Genomic DNA, 19,084 nt, shown 5'->3' with positions numbered 1-19,084 from the left:
TTTTTTGTCTGCATCTTTCAACAAAAGCCCGTAACCCTAGCTCTCTCCAAGTTCCAGGACCACTCCCCCTCCAGCAACTTCAGGCCTGGCTGCTAACAGTGACCGTAGGAAGTCACCGTCCCTCATTGCTCCCCTTTCACCCTGTTCATGACTCCTCAGTTCTGTCTCTTAAGAGCATGATCTGTGTGACAGCTGACCAATACAGGTATGTGTATCTGTGTTACTGAATTCAAAATTCCAGGTTATAGATCCCTGCATCACATTAGATGCTCCCAGGACGAAGTCTTCACTTACATCCAAGACCCTATCCCCTCTACCTACAATGCCCTCCTTTCCTCTCCTTCTCAGGCTTTCGGAGTCAGATGTCACCTCCTCCCAGAAGCCTTCCTTGAACTTCCTGAAGCTAAGTGAAGAACCTTCCTCAGTGACAACTCCAACATAGCACTTCACCAAACGGACTGTCACTGTCTGCTTGTCTGACTCACTGAACTCTGAGCTCCCAAGTGCAGGAGCTGTTTCATTCATCATGGCACCCCTGGTACCCAGCATGGTTCTGAGCCCTGGTGACACTCAGTAATCAGCTGGTGGCATAAATAAACCAAGTATCTCTCCCAACTCTTGTCTCATACACACCCAGTAAAGAGCCACAAAAATAGACTGAGGGAATGTGTGTTGGCTTTCAAGTCAGACAAGCCCAAAATATTTATTGTTCACTGTGTGCCAAGCACTGATGTAGGCATTGGGAAACTGCAAGAGATACCACAGGCTCCGTCTCTGTACTCTGGAGGAAGATACCTGGATGAATTCAGTAAGCTCAAGCATGTTCTATGAACCATGCTGACCTAATCTAGTTGATATTTACAGAATATTACACCAAGCAACTGCAAAGTGTATTTTCATTTTGAGTGCACATTGTATGCCGATATATACTGGGCCACTGAAAAAAGTATCAGACTTCCCTGGTGGTACAGTGGATAAGAATCTGTCAATGCAGGGGACACCAGTTCAATCCCTGGTCTGGGAAGATTCCACATGCCTGTACAACTAAGCCCATGTGCCGCAAGTACTGAGCCAGTGCTCTGGAGTCTAGGAGCCACAACTACTGAAGCACATGCACCTAGATCTCATGCTCTGCAACAAGAGAAGCCACCACAGTGAGAAGCCCTCTCACTGCAACCAAGAGTAGCCCCCCAGTCGCCACAACTAGGGGAAGCTGGCAAGCAGCAACAAAAACAGTGCAACCAAAAATAAATAAAGAAGTTAGGAAAAGAAGTGCCAGTTAAGCATATGGTAACTGGAAGAAACAATAAAAAAGATAAGACCACGAAGCAATGAAATAGAAAACTGAAAGTAGGGAAAAACAACAAAGTCAAAAGTTGATACTTGGAAAAAGATTAAAAAACTGAATAACCCCCAGCGAGACTAATCAAGGGGAAAAAAAAGAGAAAGAAAGCACAAATTACTATTATTAGGGATCAAAAAGGAGACATCACTACAAACCCTACAGACATTAAAAAGCAAACGAGGAAATTTAAACAGGTTTATAGTGATGAGTTTGATATCGTAGATGAAATGGACAAACATGAAAATACACGCATGCTAGTTGCAATCAAAGAAAATTACAAGGTACTATCCTGGAATTCAGAAAGGGGATTTTTCTAAGCTCAGAGGGATCTGGGAAGATTTCCTTAAAAATTAGCATTTAAACTTGAGACATGGACTTCCCTGGTGGTCCAGTGGTTAAGAAACTGCCTGCCAATACAAGGAGCACAGGTTCAATCCCTGGTCTGGAAAAATCCCAAATGCTGCAGAGCAATTAAGCCTGTGCACCACAACTATGGAAGCCCAAATGCCCTAGAACCTGTGCTCCACAAGAGAAACCCCCATAGGAAGAAGCTTGCACACCAGAACTAGAGAGTAGCTCTCACTCGCTGCGACTAGAGAAAGCCTGTGCAGCAACAAAGACCCAGCACAGCCAAAAAAACCCTCTAAGACCTGAAGGAGAAGTGGGATTAGACCAGGTTGACAGAATTGTGTTCCACGCAGGGATGGTGGCATACATGCAAAGGTCCTGAGGTTGAAGTCAGATTTGTGTATCTAAAGAAAAAAGTCCACTCTAATGATCCTTTTTAATGTTGGCAACTACACACTTGCATCCTTCCTGGGTGTAAACTTCCAGGTGGGCCTGGTAGACTTGACCAGAAATGTTTAGAAACCAAGGTTGGTAAGACAGACGTTTGGAAATTTCCTGGCTATCAATAGGAGGCAATTTACGCTGCAAACAATGTCATTTCTTCCATTCTGGAGCTGATGTTTGCTTTCACCTGACTGGTGAAGCTCCTGAGACACAGGAGCTTGTGTGGCCTCACCCTATGAACACTCACACTCCACGAACCGAAACACTTTGTCTCATAAATTCTTTGGAGCTACTGTCTGCTACTCTTAGCCCCATTCTTCCAGGCGGCAAGCGGAGGACTTGCCAGGAAGGCCAGGAAGGACTGTCCCTTGCCTGAGGTCACAGAGGCCAAGCCCTAATCATCATGCCCTACCAACTTCCACCCTACACGTTTCAACTTCTGGGCACATGTTGGGCCACCTTTTGTGACTTGGGCCTGGGTTTCCCATACAACCCACGTTCCCTGCACTTCCTCATGCCGTTAGGAAAAAATACACACACACACACACACACACACACATATACTGGACCATCTCATCCACCTTTTCCTTCCATCTGCCGAACCTGGGCCCCCAAGGAGCAGTGAGGTGCCAGGCTCTGGTGTGCATCTGTGGAAGGGGTGGGGAGGGGAGACAGTCCCTTTCGGTGCCCAGTGTGTGTGTGTGCAATTTCCTGCCAGTGAGGAAACACTCGGCTCAAATCAGCCCTGGTTCTCCTTTCCCTGCTCTGGCCTCACAGGAGGAGCTGGCAGCGAGCCGTGGGCCACCCTAGCCTCCGCCAGATTTCCTGACCAAACGCAGGAGGAGAGATGCCCTGGATTGTCTTGCTGTTTGCAGCCGGTGAGCTGATGCCCCTGTGCCACCCCTCACCCTGTTCCGCTCCCTCCATCCACCACCTTGTCTCTGCTGGGGGGCGGCGGGGAGGGGTGCATGCACATGAGCAGGAGCTGGAGAGGCTGAGCCCTGACAGATTTGCCCTAGAGCCTTGGCCAAGGTGCCGGGGGGCACGCGGAGCACGGACGTCTCTTGTGGGGTCTCAGTACCCCCCACATCACAGGTATTAGAAATGCCACCCCACTGGAGACAGCAGTGCCCACACCCCATGACTCAGCCCTGCTTGGCCTCTGCAGGTTTCTACCCCCGGGACTGGGGCAGCAGGAGGATCTACTGGTAGGTCGGAGAGGGTGAGAGGAAAGCTGGATAAGGAAAGGCTTGTGTTGACCTCACCTGAGCCAGACACTCCACGCGGGAACCTGGGGCCACTGGGGAGACACTGGTCCCTCCTGCAGGAAGCCGTGCCCTGAAATCGTATCCCTCATCACAGCCTGGGAAACAAGACAGAATCACTCTGCCCTCCCCTTCTCCCCTCGATCACCCCCACCTCCTGCCACCCAGACTCCTTGAGCACTCCACACCCCTTCCAGCCTCCAGCCTTTGCCTGAGATGGTCCCTCTGCCTAGAATGCTCGCTCCCAGCTCTTCCATGCTGTGTCTTCAGGGAAGTCCTCTCTGGCTACCCCATCACCCTCGTCTCCTTGAGAATGTCAGCTCCCCAGCAGGCATGTCTTGTCTGTTCATCTGTCTGTCCGTCTGTCTCATCCACTGCTCTGTCCTCAGAGCCTAAACAGGGCCTAAACATGGTCAGTGCTGTTGATAGAAGTAATACGAGTGTAACTGTGATGCTGTGCAACATCCACGGCTATTATAATAAAATGACTCCAACAACATGACCTCTCACCATGTGCTGGGCGCTTGATCCTCTCAACATAGCAGTAGGATAGGGACAACTAGGGGCTTCCCAGGTGGCGCTAGTGGTAAAGAACCTGCCTGCCAATGCAGGAGACACAGGTTCAATCCCTGGGTCAGGAAGATCCCCTTGAGCAGGGCATGGCAACCCACCCCAGTATTCTTGCCTAGAGAACCCCATGGAGAGAGAAGTCTGGCAGGCTACGGTCCCTAGGGTCACAAAGAGTCAGACATGACTGAAGCGACAGCATGCACTCACAAGGACAACTAGCCTCCAGTTGTACATAAAAACCAAGGCCCAGAGAGGGTGAGCCATTTGCCCAAGGCCACACAGCCAGGCTGGCCTCTGCTCTAACCACCCCCGCACCTAACCTCCCCTATCTTGCTTTGCAGGCTCCTTGGCGATCCCGGCGCCATCCATCATGCTGGTGCCCCCACACCCCAGCAGTAAAGAGGACCCCATCCACATCTCGTGCATGGCCCCCAGGGGTTTCCCAGGGGCGAATTTCACGCTGTATCAAGATGGGGAGGTGGTGGAGCTCCTGAAAGCCCCCAAGGACCAGCTCAGGGTCATCTTCAACCTGAGTGGTGGCAGCAGGGAGGTTCGAGGGGGACCATTCTGCTGCCAGTATAGCGTACTTGGCGAGAATAGGCAACCCCAGCTGTCGAACCTCAGTGAGCCTGTGCACGTCTCCTTCCCAGGTAAGTCCCTCCCATCGGCCCTCACTGCCTAGGCTCCATCTTTTCATGGCCAAACCTTTGTAGACACTCTTCTCTCCTCCTGGGAGTCATCACTCTTCCAATTTGCCAGGAGTTTCTTTTCCTCCGTGGATGGAGGAGCCTGGTAGGCCACAGTCCACAGGGTCACAAACAGTTGGACACGACTGAGCGACTTCACTTTCACCATATGCAATGGGTACAGTCATTCTTCCCATTTTCCAGATAAGGAAACTGAGGCACAAGAGCTGAAGAGGCTGGCACAGGTCACTCAGCCAGCAGGCAGCAGAGCTGGATTTCCACCGGCCTCTGAAGTCCAGACGTTAGCAGCCCTTTCCTTACTGGCCACAGTATTTATGAGCACCTGCTATGCACCAGGCACCGCCCTTGGCATTGCAGGCTCAGCAGCGAATGAAACAAAAGTCCCTGCCCTCTTGCACGTTACGAGGGGGTGGCAATGGACATCAGATGATAAATAAGGAGTTTTGTAAATATTCAGTCAGCTAGTAGGGGACAAGGGAAGTGATAGGAATGAAATAACAGCCTGGTGAAGGGCATCTTTTTTTTTTTTTTTGGGTTGTGCCATGTGGCTTGCAGAATCTTAATTCCCCAACCAGATAGGGAACCCAGACCCTTGCAGTGAAAGTGCTAGGGTCCTAACCACTGGACCACCAGGGAATTCCCACGCGTGTCATTTTAAACAGAGAGGAGAGTGATCAGGGAAGGTCTTTCTGAGGAGGTGATGTTTGAGCCTGAAGGATGAGGAGCCAGCCACATGGCTGTCTGGGGCAGGACGGTTGCAGGCAGAGGAAGCTGGCTGTGCAAAGGCCCTGAGGCTGGAGCGTGCCTGGTGTGTTTGAGGGGCGTGGAGGTGCCCCATATGACTGAAGCATAGCAAGCAAGGGGAAAGTGGCTGGGAGATGAGAGCAGGGGGAGGCAAGGAGGATCATGCAGGGCCTTTGGCTGCAGCACAGACTCGGACTTTTTGTCTGAGTGCGACTGAAGCCCTGGGAGTGAAGATGTCTTCCTCTGGTCTTTCCAGGAGTGGGGGCTGGGCCTGGTCTTTGGATCAAGGAGGAGGAGGGAGGGGAGGGAGAGACGGAGGAGCCTCGGGGTAGACTCCCTGCGTCACCAACAGTCAGAACTTTCCTGCTGCAGAGAGAAGGCTGTAGCCAGCAGAGGCCCACAGGTTGTGATGACAGAACACTCTCTGTGTCCTTCCCCGGCCTCAAGTTCCACTATCAAAGGCCCCCTTCTCTCACCTTGGTCCTGTGGTCTCAGAGTAGGGCGGTAACAGCTCTCCTGCCCCAGATGAAAGAATGAACAAGGGCTAACACTGAGAATACCCAAGTGAGCGCCTCTCCTCCCCTCCTGGCTAATTCCTGACCTGTACCAGGGTCCGGGCATCTCCTCCTGGCTCTCCTGAGAGATTCCTTGCCTCTCTCCAGGGAGGGGCAGCCAGATCTCTTGCAGAGACATAAACTCTGGAGCTGGGGATTCATGCTTCTGTGGCTACCTCTGTGTGGGCCTCAGAGTCCACCATGTGGCTGGGAATGGGTGTTGTCTGACCCCGTTACCCAGCCAGCAAGACTCTTCAGACCACAAGTAACTGAAAACTGGACTCAAATTGGCTTCAGCAACAAAAGGGGATTTGTTGGTTTACTGAACTGAAATTTGTTCATGGCACTGATTTCCATCATGGCTGGATTCAGGTGCTCAACGGTGTCAGGAATCATGTGCCACTTCTCAGCTCTGCTTTCTTCTGTGTCTTATTCTTAGGCAGGCTCTCGCTCTCATGTCAGAATTGTATACCTTGGAGCTCCAGATGTATATCCTGCTGGTTTTGCAATGCTGGCCTGAGAAATAAACCTCTCTTCCCAGTAATCTAGCAAAGTCCAGAAATTAGTTTCATTGGCTCAACTTGGACAACATGCCACTCCCTGAACCAATTAGGTTAGCCAGGGGTAGGGAATATACTAACTGGACAGACAGAGTTGCTAGATCCCCAAGGTCTAGCTGTACCTAAACCAAATGTTTCTGGGGTATAGGGGGAGGGCTGACTCTCTAAAGGTAGCCCAGATGTATGCCAGGAGTCCCACTTTCTCCCTGCACCCCCACAATTCCATGGCCTACCCAATCTCTTTTTTCCCCATCTTCCTCTAGTGCCCACCTGGATCCTGGCACTCTCCTTGAGCCTGGCTGGAGCCGCTCTCCTCCTCGCTGGACTGGTGATCATTGCCCTGATCATCAGGAAAGGTAACAGCAGGCGGAGAAAGCGTGGCTCACCGGAACTTGCAAATCCATTAAAATCCACTCCAACTCACATCCATTGTTAGGAGCACAGAGGCACACAATTGGGAGTTCTTACTCTAAACACTTAGCACTGAAGAACCTTTCAGAATTTCAATGGTGGTGGTGGGCAGGGGAAATTCATATATATATGGTAAAATATACATGATGTAAAATTTGCCATTTAACTCTTTTTTTAATTTACTTTTTATTATTTATTTTTGAATATTTTTGGCCATGCCATGGGGCTCGTGGGATCTTAGTTCCCCAACCAGGGGTCAAACCTGAGCACCTGGCAATGAAAGTGAACCGCTGGGGAATTCCTTTTTTTTTTAAAGGTTTAGTTTTTAAATTTTAACTTCTACTGCTCTACAACCATCACCACCATCCATCTCTTCATCTTCCTAAACTGTAACTCTGTCCCCATAAATACCAACCCCTGTTCCCCCTCCCCCAGCCTCTGGCACCCGCTGAAATCAGTATTTAAAAATAATTTTTTTACATTTTTGTACCTTGCTTGAAGTTTTTACCAACATACATTACTCATGTAATTGGGAGGGAAAAGTGTCTTCAGTAACTCCCCCGTTGAGAGGGAAATTTGCCAGGGGAGAAGGCAAGGCTGGGTGGCAAACGTACAAGACGCCTTGTTGGTTTCTTCGCTTTTTGTAACCACGACCAAAATCTAACAAATGCTTTTTGTTTGTTTGTTCCCAGTTAAAGTAAAAAACTTGAACAAGAGACGGTGAGAACATCCCTGGAGACCCTCAGAGGGTAGTTTTTTGGGGAAAAATTTCAGTCCCAAGGCAGGAGTTTCTGATGGGCATTGAAGAGCTGGCCGGGTTCTAGGGGCAGATGGGTACTTACAGGGCTCCATCTCAAACAGCACCCTCTGGTCAATGGGCGGGTTAATAAAAATAGGTGCTACTATGGCACCCCACTCTAGTACTCTTGCCTGGAAAATCCCGTGGGCAGAGGAGCCTGGTAGGCTGCAGTCCATGGGGTCGCTAAGAGTCGGGCAGGACTGAGCGACTTCACTTTGACTTTTCACTTTCATGCACTGGAGAAGGAAATGGCAACCCACTCCAGTGTTCTTGCCTGGAGAATCCCAGGGACCGGGGAGCTTGGTGGGCTGCCGTCTATGGGGTTGCACAGAGTCGGACACTACTGAAGTGACTTAGCAGCAGCAGCAGCAGGAAGCGCTTAAGGTGTGCTCCACACTGTACTCCATGCTGTGCTGGGCACTCTGGACCTTGAGTTCACATTATCCTCGCATCAGCCCTGGAAGTAGGCTCTATGAATGACCCCTTTTAACAGATGAGGAGACTGAGCCTTCCTCGCATTCTTTTATTGCCAGTTGCCAAAATGTGTTAAGCAATCATTCTAGAAACCCATAGTGAGGGGGAGGCGGGTGGGTGTGCCCTCGCGTCATGCAGCCCCCAGTGTGTAGCCTGTAGACAGTGGCCCTGGTTCTTGGGCGTCAGAATATATACTGGCCCCAGCCTCGGTTTCTCCTCTTGGAGAGAGGGGCAAACACCTTGCTGCCTGGTGGCAGAGTAGCCCCAGTGGGGCTCCTGCAAGATATTTCCATCTGAGGGGTTTCGGTGTGGGCGAGGGAGGAGGTGGGTGGGGAGGAAGGATCAAGTTTGGGGCCAGGGCTACCTGGAAGGAGCCTCCTGCCTAAGACAAGTCATCACTTTCTCCCGAATCCCTCTGCAGAGAGCGAGAGTCCTGCTGGGTTAACATCGCCACCACAGGTCTGTGCCTCCGTGTTCCTGTCCCTTGCCTGGGCAGAGTCACTGCCTCAAAATGCCATCGGGTCTCACTACTTGCTGCTAAACCCCATCTACAGCTGTTCACTTCCCTTAGAATCCAGAACACATGCTCCTCCTCTTTCCCTTCCTCCTCCCCCCTCATTTTCCTCCCAGTTTTCACCTCTCTTTTTCCTTTTTGATGCGAACAGCTTTCACCTCTTACCTTTCGCTGCCCTATCCTCAAGCCGTTCACTCATCCCACTCTCTGCCTAGAATATTTTTCCTCCCTGTGTGGTCTCCATCTAAAGGTCACCTCCTCTAGGAAGCCTTCCCTGACTCCCTAGGCAGGATCTATTCTTTCTGCTTACATTCCCCCAGCACCCTGTCATACTTCTTAGCTCTCAGTAGACACACAACTGAGTAATCATTGCATGCTTGGGTGTATGATACTCAACGCCAGTACTGGACCATCAGCTCCAAGAGGGTGGGGAGTTGAAACTGTCTTGTCTGGAGCCCCACTTGTGGTCCAGAACGTGCTGTTCTGCTGGCTTCCACCAGGGGGGCAGAGAGAGAGCCTGCCTGTGAGGTGTGATGCCCAGGAAGGGGCCCTATGCAGAGAAAACTCCATTCTCTGTACCTCTTTCATTGTTTCCCGTATTCATTGAGCATCTACTATGTGCTAAAGCCTGAGGGCTCCCGAGATAACCAAGACAGAGGTGATTTCTGTCCACAAGCCTACACTCCAGTGGGGAAACAGCCCATGACAAGCTGGACACTGTCTGGGATGGGAGGGTGGTCCCCAGAGGAAGTGGTGTTTAAATCAGAGAACTACAGGGGGGAACAGGGAGTAGCTGGGTGAAGGGTGGGCAATTAGTGGGAGAGCCCAGGATAGGGGGAGAAAGCAGGAGCTGAGACGAAGCACCCATTTTCTGGAGGGCAGCCAGAGGTCACCTAGGGAGAGCCTGAGCAGAAGAGGGACACAGTTCAATTTGCAGCTCTTCACCCTGCAGAACGGGCTGGTGGGCGGACAAAGAGATTGCTGGGTGATGGACTCCATGCCCTTCCTCAGGGTGGATTTAGGGCCTGTGGGCTTATGGGGAGGGCCTGGGAAGTGGGGGGTGAGCAAGAAATCTGAACTGGCCCCCACCCTGGTCTTCCTCTCTTTCTGTTCCAGACATGTCCTTCGACAACTCCCTCTTTACCATCATGGTAAGTCATCCCGTTTCTCGTATCCAGTTTTATGCTTCCTGTTCTGACCACAGGAAGATGGGGGCTACCAGGGGGGCTGGGCTGACCTTTGTCTCTGGACTTCTAGGGCCTGGGAAAAGCCCAGAATCACTAAGCAGGGCTTGTTTTTGAGCTGAGAGTTGGTTCTGGAAAATTCCAGGGGATTGGAGGTAGCCACGCTGTCCAGGGCTTTGTGGGGCAGTGGGCAGGCCCCTGGTTGTCCGCACCGCCTTTGCACTCACAATGGTAACAAAAGACGACCTGGGGGCTTCTTTGAAGTCATGGAGCCTTATGACAGTCTGGTATAAAGAAAAGACCACTTTCATGTTCAGTTTCAAGAATTTCAGCTTAGTTGTCCAGACATGTATTCCCTTTTGCGGGAGGAGGGTCTCAACCTTCACACCCACCCCTGCTCCTCACCTCCTGTTTAGCAAGGCATTGCTCTCCCAGATCACATAGCATCCCGGCTAGGATTTGAAACCTGGTCTATGGATGTCCTCTGCACAGCTGCATTTTGTGGTGGCCTTGGGGTAATTATTATTCAGTAAATTAGAGATATCTGACCCGTGGATACCATGGATGAAGACAGTGTCCAGCTAGGGGAATACCCTGGCTGTCCAGTGGTTAGACTTTGCACTTCCACTTCAGGGGCCATGGGTTCTATCCTTGGTTAGGAAACAAGATCCTGCAAGCTGCCGTGTGGCCAAACACAGAAACAAAAAAATGTCCGGCTAGCTTCTCTCCATGCAGAGATGGGTACAGGTCTGGGGTGCAGGTGGTCCCACTTGAGGTGGCCTCAGGAATCCTATTTGTATAAATGGATGCTTTGGGACTGTAGTGAGGGAGCCAGGGGTGCAGTCAGTTGGCTTGGGGCGCCACTGTAGGAAGTAGGGGTGGGGGGAGGATTGGATGGGTTTGACATAGCCTTCCTGGGCATCTGGATAAGAACAAGATGAGACCCTTCATCCCCTGAGCTTCTTAAATCCACAGGGGGAGGCAGACGATAGCACATTGGCTAGGGGGTGCCCAGGAAGCTAACACATTCAGATGGGAGATGTGGGAGGTCTAGGAGATAAGTGACAAGCAGGAGATAGCGGTGGAGGATTGATCCAGGCTCAGGGCATGTTCTCCACATGGCCCAGTAGAAGTGGTGCATAGGAGTGAGGAGTGGAGGGGGTTCCTGTGCAGAACTTTGACTTTTATCCCAAGTGACGTGAGAGCCCTGGAAGGTTTGGAACAGAGAGATGTGACCTACTCTACGTGCCCACAAGCGCCCTCTGGTGGCTTCAGTGAGCACAAGCTGTGGGGGCCGTGGGATGACAAGAGCCTGGGGACCAGGCGCAGACAGCTCAGATGGTTCAGGCGCCAGACGTAGTGGGTAGTTTGGTCCAGCGTGCTGGCAGCGGAGGTGGAAGGCGCGAACAGATGCAGGTCAGATTCAGAGGATGGGAAACACGGCACTGATTTCAGAGTAGATGAGTGGGCGGAGGGAGAAGGAGCCGTGGCGGAGTCCTTGAGAGACAAGAGAGGGGCCACCTCACCCAGTGATGCTCCAGAGCAGATGGAGACTGGCTTCAGTCACTGGTATACAGATGGTGGGAGGAAGGCGCTTGGCACCAACCTGTCCAGCCCTCTGAGGTCTCAGTTCAGGGAACAAGCTGTTAAGAAAAACCTGGAGAGTAGGGCATGTTCTAAAACCCTCCCTGAGAAGCCACACTGCTCAAGGCACTAGCCTGGTGATTTCTGCTTCCCTCTCCCCACTTTTAAAAGGCATTTAAAACGAAACGATGGGAAGACAGGAAAAAAAAAACAAGATAAAAATAACATTTCTCAGTATCCTAGTCCTGGAGACTTTAAATATAAATGTATATAGACTATGAAATACATCCAAATGTAAAAATTATCTATAATCTATATTCATAAAGTTCTCTTCTATTTCTTAATCCCTCTGCACCCACTGATCTCCACTCTGCGCACACACATGCAGGTAAACGACCATTAGGAACTTCTTGCACATACGAGCGAGCAAAGGCAAAAATAGCAAGTCTGTATCCTCACACTTTTTAACACAAATGACAGCATGCTAACCATACTGTTATGCACGGATGGCTCTTTTCTTTAACAGTAAGTTCTAGTGATCTTTTCTAGTTTTTTTTTTAATCATTGTAAAATATAAATGAAATTTACCATTTTAGTCATTTTTAAGTGTACAGTTCTGGGGCATTAAGTATATTCCTATTGTTGTACGACTGTTACCATCATCATCCTCAGAATTGTATCTTGGAAAACATACCCTGTCAAGGAGTTCCTGGTGGTCCAGTGGTTAAGACTCACCATTCTACTGCACGGGGCCCAGGTTTAATCCCTGGATGGGGAACTAAGATCCCACAAGCTGCAAGGTGCAGCCAAAATAAAACACAACAAACTTCTTTGCCTATTAAACAACTCCCCCACTTCAGACCCTGGCACTCACCATTCTGCTTTCTGTCACTTTGGTGGATTTGCCTGTTCTGGATTTTTATAGAGAAATGATGCCATACGGTGTTCATCTTTATGAGTCATAGCCACCCCAGGATGAAGGGTACTGCCACTCTCCCCCACTGTACAAAAGGGGGAACTGAGACATAAAGAGGTCGATTACACCACTAGGAAGAGGTGTAGCTGGGATTTGAACCCAGGCTGTCTGGTTCCCTTTTCAGTAGACAGCAAGACAGGACAGAGGGCAGGATCAGGGGCCTGCAACTGTGTTTGTGTGCAGGTGTGTGTGTGTGTGTGTGTGTGTGTGTGTGTGTGTGTGTAGGGGGGGGCAGTGAGGTGAGACCTGATGGATTGTGGGAGTCTCAGCCTCAGAAAATGGGGCAACCCAAGATCCAGAAATCCCAAATCACTTCATTCTCTATTTTTCTCTCTACGGACAAAGAAAATGACTTCGGAAGAAGATGCAGCCAACCTGGATGCTCCTTCAGGCTCCACTGAGACACCTGGACCCCGGAAGAGGCCCACCTCCACGTCCTCCTCACCTGAGCCCCCTGAATTCAGCACATTCCGGGCCTGTTAGGGGAGCCCCTCTCTCTGCGTGCCCTCTGTTCAGCCCTCCCCTTGGAGCTGGCCAGGCTGTGTAGGGCCTCAGGTCCCTCCAGCTACTTTGGGGACTTCTGGCTGCTGCTTTCTCAGGGAACTGAACAGAAGAGACAAAGGGGATCCCTGGCCTTGTGATCTTCCTCACTGAGAAGCAGGAGTGGGAGAGGGGGTGAAAGCATCGACCTGGAGTCTGGACGGAAAGAAGGAAGCATCTCAGGATTTCCAGCTTCTCAACCTACCAAAGAAGGATCCCTTCTGGCCGTTAGCTGGGCTGTTATGAATCTGAGCCTCGCACACTCCTCCAGTTTCCTCCTTCCCATCACACCTGATTTGGCCAACCTGACTGGATTTTTGGAGCATAGGGTCCCCTGGGTGGGATATATTCTGTGTGCCCTGCTGGCATGCCTAAGTTATTAATTATAATGTTTGAGCTGTTCCCAAGGTCTCTATGGAGTGTAGTCCTTCAAGCCCAGGACCTCTGATGTCTAATCACTGATTCCTAGGGGATGGGGAGAAGTACCCCTCAAGTGCATGCAGTCAGGGTGGTGTCTGGGGAGGGCCATGGGGGTGTCAGGAGAAGAGATCTACGTGAGGCAAGGGGCCTCAAGCTCCTTTGGAAACCCTGAAAGAGAATGGGGCCCTGGAGTAGTGGATTCACTGGCCAGTCATCACTGGGGGAAGGAAGAGTGAATGAGGGGGTCAGGGGATAAGGGGGGTCCAACAGTTTTTTGTGGGTAGAAAACAGTGAAGGGCCTCAGAATGGAGGAGGAGGGCACTGGGGGAAGGGGAAAAGAGGAGCCGTTGAGTGCCGGAGAGGGGTTAAAGATGGGGTTCAGGGGCTAAGTCCTGGCTCAAACTGCTCTTCAAGCGGGCGTGCTGGGGGGTGGGGCCACAGGCTGGGGCGTGGTCCTACGTTCTGTCCCCGCCACTCCAGCCCTTCTCAAGAAAGCAGAACCTCACAAAGCAAGGCCCGGTGAGGGAGGAGCTGGACCGGTATAGGGGCGGGGCCTCTTCGAAGTTGGACCCCGCCCCTCTGCGTGCCGCTTCACAAAGCCGGGCGGGACCGGGGGCGGAGCCAAGCCTCAGGCGTCAGACCCGCCCCCGCCGTTTCCCTGGCCAGAAAGCCACCTCACAGCGCGGCCGCCGGCGTGGGGCGGGGCCCGAGGGCGTGTCCTCAAGGCGAGCACCGCCCCCTGGCCCGAGCTCCGGGCCCCGCCCTTCCTGGGCCTCCTCCACGGTCTTACAAAGCGCGGCCGGCCGTTCGGGCCACGCCGGGGTAGGGGCGGGGCCCTAGATCTAGGGGCGTGTCCGCGCGGCAGAGCATCACCCTTGACGTACGCTCCCACTCTGCAGTTCCTGGGCCGCGGAGTCACCTCACAAAGCAGCGCCCATTCGCGCGGGGCGGGACGGGGTGAGGGGGTCCGGCCCCGCCCCCTACCGTGCTCCCCCCCAGCGCCCAGAGCCGCCTGCAGGGGGCGCTGCGCCAGGGTGGCCGGGCCGCAGCGGCGGTGGCGGCGAGGCGGCGCGTGGCCGGCAGGCGGCGCTGCCCGGCTCGGCCTCGGCCTCGGCCTGCTCGGCGGCGGCGGCAGCGGCGGCGGCGGCCTGGGCCCGGGCGCGGCGGCGGCGGCGGTGGCTGGGCCTGGAGCCGGATCTAAGATGGCAGCAACGGCGGCGGCGGCGGGGCCGGGCGTGGGCGGCGCGGGGGCGGCCGGCACGAGTGTCACGGGGCCCTGCGGGGCCGTGTCCGTGTTCCCCGGCGCCCGCCTCCTCACCATCGGCGACGCGAACGGCGAGATCCAGCGGCACGCGGAGCAGCAGGCGCTGCGCCTCGAGGTGCGCGCCGGCCCGGACGCGGCGGGCATCGCCCTCTACAGCCGTGAGTGCGGGGCCCCGGGGCCGGGCTGCGCGCGGGGGCTGCGCACGAGGCCGGTCGCGGTGGGGGGGACCCTGGCCGGGAGGGACGCGGTGAGGTGCCTGGGGTTCCCAGGGTGAGGGGCCCTGGTCCGTGGGGGCCTGATGTGGGGTCTGTGGGGCCGAACCGAGGGAGCTGGGTGTGGGGGGGGCCCCCGAGTGAGGGGCGTGGAGGAACGGTGTCAAAGGGCAGAAAGAGAAAAGAGGGCGTGCGTGGTGGCCAGAGGTGAGGTGCCCCGAGTGCGGAGGGAAGCGGGAAGTGGGGGGGTAGTGAGGGCCCTGAGATTGGGAGAGGGTGGGCAGGAAGTGGGGGGCCGAGAGTGGAAGGCAAGAATTCTGAAGAAGCCGGGGGTGTGGGGGCTGGGTGGGAGGGGAGGGGGCCTGGGCGTGGGAGAGAATGGGAGTCTGGGGGCGGGTGTGGCCGCCGTAGCGGAGAGGAGGGAGGGGTGTGGACAGCCTCGGGCCATCCAGGGGACCCTCTGGACTGCTAAGGACGGTTGGAAAGTGGTGCCCAATCTGGGGCGGCCTGGAGGACCCTGTTCCACTCATCTGGAGGGCCTGGCATTCCCGACCCCCGAGTGGGAAACTTCTGGATCTGGGGAGAGGGTCCCTGCGAGGGTGGTGCGAGCCGCTGGGTGTGCGCCTCGTGGAAACGTGGACGGCTGGGGCCCTTTCTTGATGCCGGGCTCCGAAGTAAGATGTAACACTGCCTCCTCCCTCGCCACGGTCCCCCGATCTTCCTTTTTGGGGATGTGAGAAACTGGTTACATTTTCAGAAGCTAGTTTCAAAACTGACATTTCGGTGTGGGGCGGGGGAGAAAGATCTCAAATGTGTTTGCCAAGACCCCGCGTCTTTGTAGTTCATCCTTTTTCTTTCTCTTCTTACTCCTATCTGTTCTCTCTTGTTCTTATCTGTTCTCTTCTCATTTCACATTTTGTTATTCTATTACACTCAGCTTTGTCTCTCCCGGTTTCTTGCTCTGATGTTCTCCGTGTGTCACTGAGAAGGCTTTTCCTGGTGGTGGTTTGTGTGAGCGTTTTGCCACTTTGGGCATGGGGTTTTCCGAAGGGAAGTGTGTGGAGCAGTTGGTTCCCACACAGAATTCCTCACACCCAGCATCACACCTCTTTTTGCTCCGGCAGAGCTGGGTCTTCTTGGACCAGATGAGGGGAGAAAAGAGTATGCCAGGTGGGTATCGGTGTTCAAGACAGACACTTAAGCTCTGAAGGGCCCCCCAGATCATAAGCACTGCCATTCATTCTACATACATGAATGGGCACAGCACCAAGTAAGGCATCGTTTCTCAAACTAGGGTCCCAGGGCTGATCCTCAGAGGAGTTCCAGGGGAGTTGGTTTTTCTTTGGTAAATAAACTTCTTTTGATTTTAGGAAAGGCTTAGATTTATAGAATTACTAGGAAGATTGTACAGTGTTCTCATATACTCTCTTCACATCTTTCTCCAGGAGAGTTTTATTATTTAAATTTTTTTACGTGGTTTTTAATTTATTTTTGGCTGTGCTAGGTCTTCGTTGCTGCGTGGGCTTTTTCTCTCGTAGTGAGCGTGGGCTGTTCTCTAGTTGCGGTGCTCGACTTGTTGCAGAGCATGGGCTCTAGAGCACCTGGGCTTCTGTAGTTGCAGCACGTGGGCTCAATAGTTGTGGCTCTCAGGCTCTTAGAGCACAGGCTCAGTATTTTGTGATGCAGGGGCTTAGTTTCGAGGCATGCGGGATCTTCCTGAACCAGGGATCAAACCCATGTCTCCTGCATTGGCAGGCAGATTCTTAACCACTGAGCCACCAGGAAAGCCCCTCCAGGAGAGTTTTTACTTTCCTGTTTTTGTTTTGTGGATACACTTGGAATTGTTACTAGTTATAATAAAGGAACACTTCTGTTTGGGGTGGTCATTCATAACTGAAGTGATCTTCAAGAGGAGAGAGTCTGCATTTCTCACACCGAGAGTCTCAGTCTGGAATGACAAAAGTCTCAGGGATCTGAGATAATTCCTGTCCCCTTTATGCCCAAGTCACTCTGGCATGGAGTTGAGAGCATGGTCTGTGGTCTTGGCTGAGCCTGGTTGTATTGGTTTCCCAGGGCTGCTTAACAAACGGAGTGGCTTAAACCAATAGGAATGTATTCTCTCATAGCTCATGGGCAGAAGTCCAAAGGCAAGGTGCTGGCTGGGTCACACGCACTCCAGAGGCTCTAGAGGAGAATCCTTTCTTGCCTCTTCCAATGTCCAGTGGCTCCAGGCATTGTTTGGTTGGAGGCCACAGAAATCCAGTCTCTGCCTCCATCTCCACATGGCTGCTCCCCTGTGTCTCTGTGTCTTTCCCTCTAAGGTTGCCTGTCACTGGATTTAGGGGCTTCCCAGGTGTCTCAGTGATAAACAACTCGTCTGCCAATGCAGGAGACACAGGAGATGCCTGTTCAATCCGTGGGTTGGGAAGATCCCCTGGAGAAGGAAATGGCAACCCACTGCAGTATTCTTGCCTGAAAAATCCCATAAACTGAGGAGCCTGGCAGGCTACAGTCCATGGGGTGGCAAGAGTCAGACATGACTGAGCGACTGAACACGCACACATGAATCTGGAATCTAAATCCAGGATGATCTTCATTCAGTCAGTCGTGGGCGCTAAGTCATGTCTGACTCTTGCGACCCCATGGACTGTAGCCTGCTAGGCTCCTCTGTCTGTGGAATTTTCCAGGCAGGAATACTGGGGTGGGTTGCCATTTCCTCCTCCACAGGATCTTCCAACCCAGGGATCGGACCCGAGTCTCCTTCACTGGCAGGAGGGGACTTTACCACTGAGCTACCTGGGAAGGCCAGGATGATCTTAGATCCTTAATTATGTCTATAAGGATCCCTTTTCCACGTGAAGTCATATGCACAGATTCTGGGGGTTAGGGCTTGGGCATATGTTTGAGGCCATCCACTGTGTGGGCTGGACTGGTGCCTGGCAGGTAGTTGGGGGCCTCTGTGCCTCGGTCTCCTGGGTGGCAGGATGGAGGTGATGACAGGGCTTGGTGGCACAGCGTGTTTGCTCAGGGAACGAACTCCCGTAACAGGCTGGCGAGGGCCTCGGAGTTGGCAGCCTCAGGGCGAGGCAGTGCTGCTTCCCAGTTGCTCTGAAGTCTGCTGGGGGAGTGCAGAGCCTCAGATGAGTGAGCAGGCTGGGCCTGCTGGGCGTGGACGGCTGGCCACGGTCCCCTGGGAAGAGGCAAAAGTGGTCTGGCCTCTGGGGGGACTTGGGGGCAAACTGCATTGTTGGCAGCCTCAGGCCTTCTCTTGGAATGAACTTCCGTCCCTGGACTCAGCATTTCCCATCCTGGACCCTTCTGGGACCCTTCTGGACCCTTCACCTGACCTGCTTTGGCCAGGTGAGAAGGCTTCAGGAACCCTGTTCTGCTCACCTGTCCCTCATGAGGCGGGGTCCTGTGAGCCACTGGTGATCGCCAGATACCTGACATTCAACTGTGTTTGAGGGGTCAGAGCGGGGCATGAGGGTTGGGGGGTGGGCCAAGACATCCACGTGAATCTCCCCGTGCCTCACATCTGGGAGGTGAGAGTCTTGAGCACGGAATCTGACTGGTGTGAATCACTGGCTACTCAGTCTTGAACTTGCCATTTCACCTATCGCGATACCTGTTTCCTTACCGATAGCAACAGGTACCTGCACACGACCTCAGTTTCCTCCACTGCAGAGAGAATAGTGCCACCGGGGGCCTGGGAATATGGGGGAAGTGGAGCAGGGAGTCCAGCCATAAAGGGTAGGTTGGTCCACAGATGTTATCACTGGTGATGCTATTGGTGTGGAATGGTGAAGAGCTGGCTTTTCTAGTAGAAAGTCCTGTATGCTGTGGGGCTGTCCAGCTGCCTCCCATCCCCAGCAGATGGGAGAAGGACCCCCTAGGGCTGCCACCTCTGTGTCAGGTGGCAAGGCTGGGAGATGGGCTCCCCTGATGGCTCAGTAGTAAAGAATTCATCTGCCAATGCAGGAGACACTCAGGTTCAACCCCTGGGTCAGGAAGATCCCCTGGAGGAGGAAATGGCAACTGACTCCAGTGTTCTTGCCTAGGAAATCCCATGGACAGAGGAGCCTGGAGGGCTACGGTCCATGGGGTCACAAAGAGTTACACATGACTTCGCAGCTGAACACCAAGAGCAACCAGGACATACAGGAGGACAT

General features: G+C 53.1%; 2 protein-coding genes across 4 annotated transcripts in view; both read left to right on the top strand.

Moving 5' to 3' along the window:
• The first annotated feature begins 1,874 nt into the window (after positions 1 to 1,874).
• On the top strand, positions 1,875 to 13,422 carry C7H19orf38 (chromosome 7 C19orf38 homolog). Its single transcript, XM_027547709.1, has 7 exons — positions 1,875 to 3,015; positions 4,314 to 4,622; positions 6,801 to 6,893; positions 7,641 to 7,668; positions 8,643 to 8,680; positions 9,852 to 9,886; positions 12,825 to 13,422. Exons 1-7 carry the CDS (start codon positions 2,985 to 2,987, stop codon positions 12,960 to 12,962), a joined length of 672 nt encoding a protein of 223 aa, XP_027403510.1. The 5' UTR covers positions 1,875 to 2,984; the 3' UTR covers positions 12,963 to 13,422.
• A 1,204-nt stretch (positions 13,423 to 14,626) lies between these two features.
• CARM1 (coactivator associated arginine methyltransferase 1) overlaps positions 14,627 to 19,084 on the top strand; it is a 43,133-nt gene continuing 38,675 nt past the window's right edge. For all 3 annotated transcript variants that reach the window (XM_027547706.1, XM_027547705.1, XM_027547704.1), the window contains exon 1: positions 14,627 to 14,861. In XM_027547706.1, the coding sequence (XP_027403507.1) occupies positions 14,642 to 14,861 (220 nt within the window). In that variant the 5' untranslated portion in view covers positions 14,627 to 14,641. The remainder of the gene's footprint in view (positions 14,862 to 19,084) is intronic.

The sequence above is a fragment of the Bos indicus x Bos taurus genome, chromosome 7, assembly GCF_003369695.1.
Source record: "Bos indicus x Bos taurus breed Angus x Brahman F1 hybrid chromosome 7, Bos_hybrid_MaternalHap_v2.0, whole genome shotgun sequence".
In the NCBI taxonomy this organism is placed as follows: domain Eukaryota; kingdom Metazoa; phylum Chordata; class Mammalia; order Artiodactyla; family Bovidae; genus Bos; species Bos indicus x Bos taurus.
This window is presented reverse-complemented; position numbering and strand designations above follow the sequence as displayed.

Coding starts and splice junctions, on each gene's coding strand:
- C7H19orf38 (XM_027547709.1), top strand. CDS start 2,985: ATGCCCTGGATTGTCTTGCTGTTTGCAGCCG. Junction 6,894..7,640: donor TGCCCTGATCATCAGGAAAG/GTAACAGCAGGC, acceptor GTTTGTTCCCAG/TTAAAGTAAAAAACTTGAAC. Junction 8,681..9,851: donor GGTTAACATCGCCACCACAG/GTCTGTGCCTCC, acceptor TTTCTGTTCCAG/ACATGTCCTTCGACAACTCC.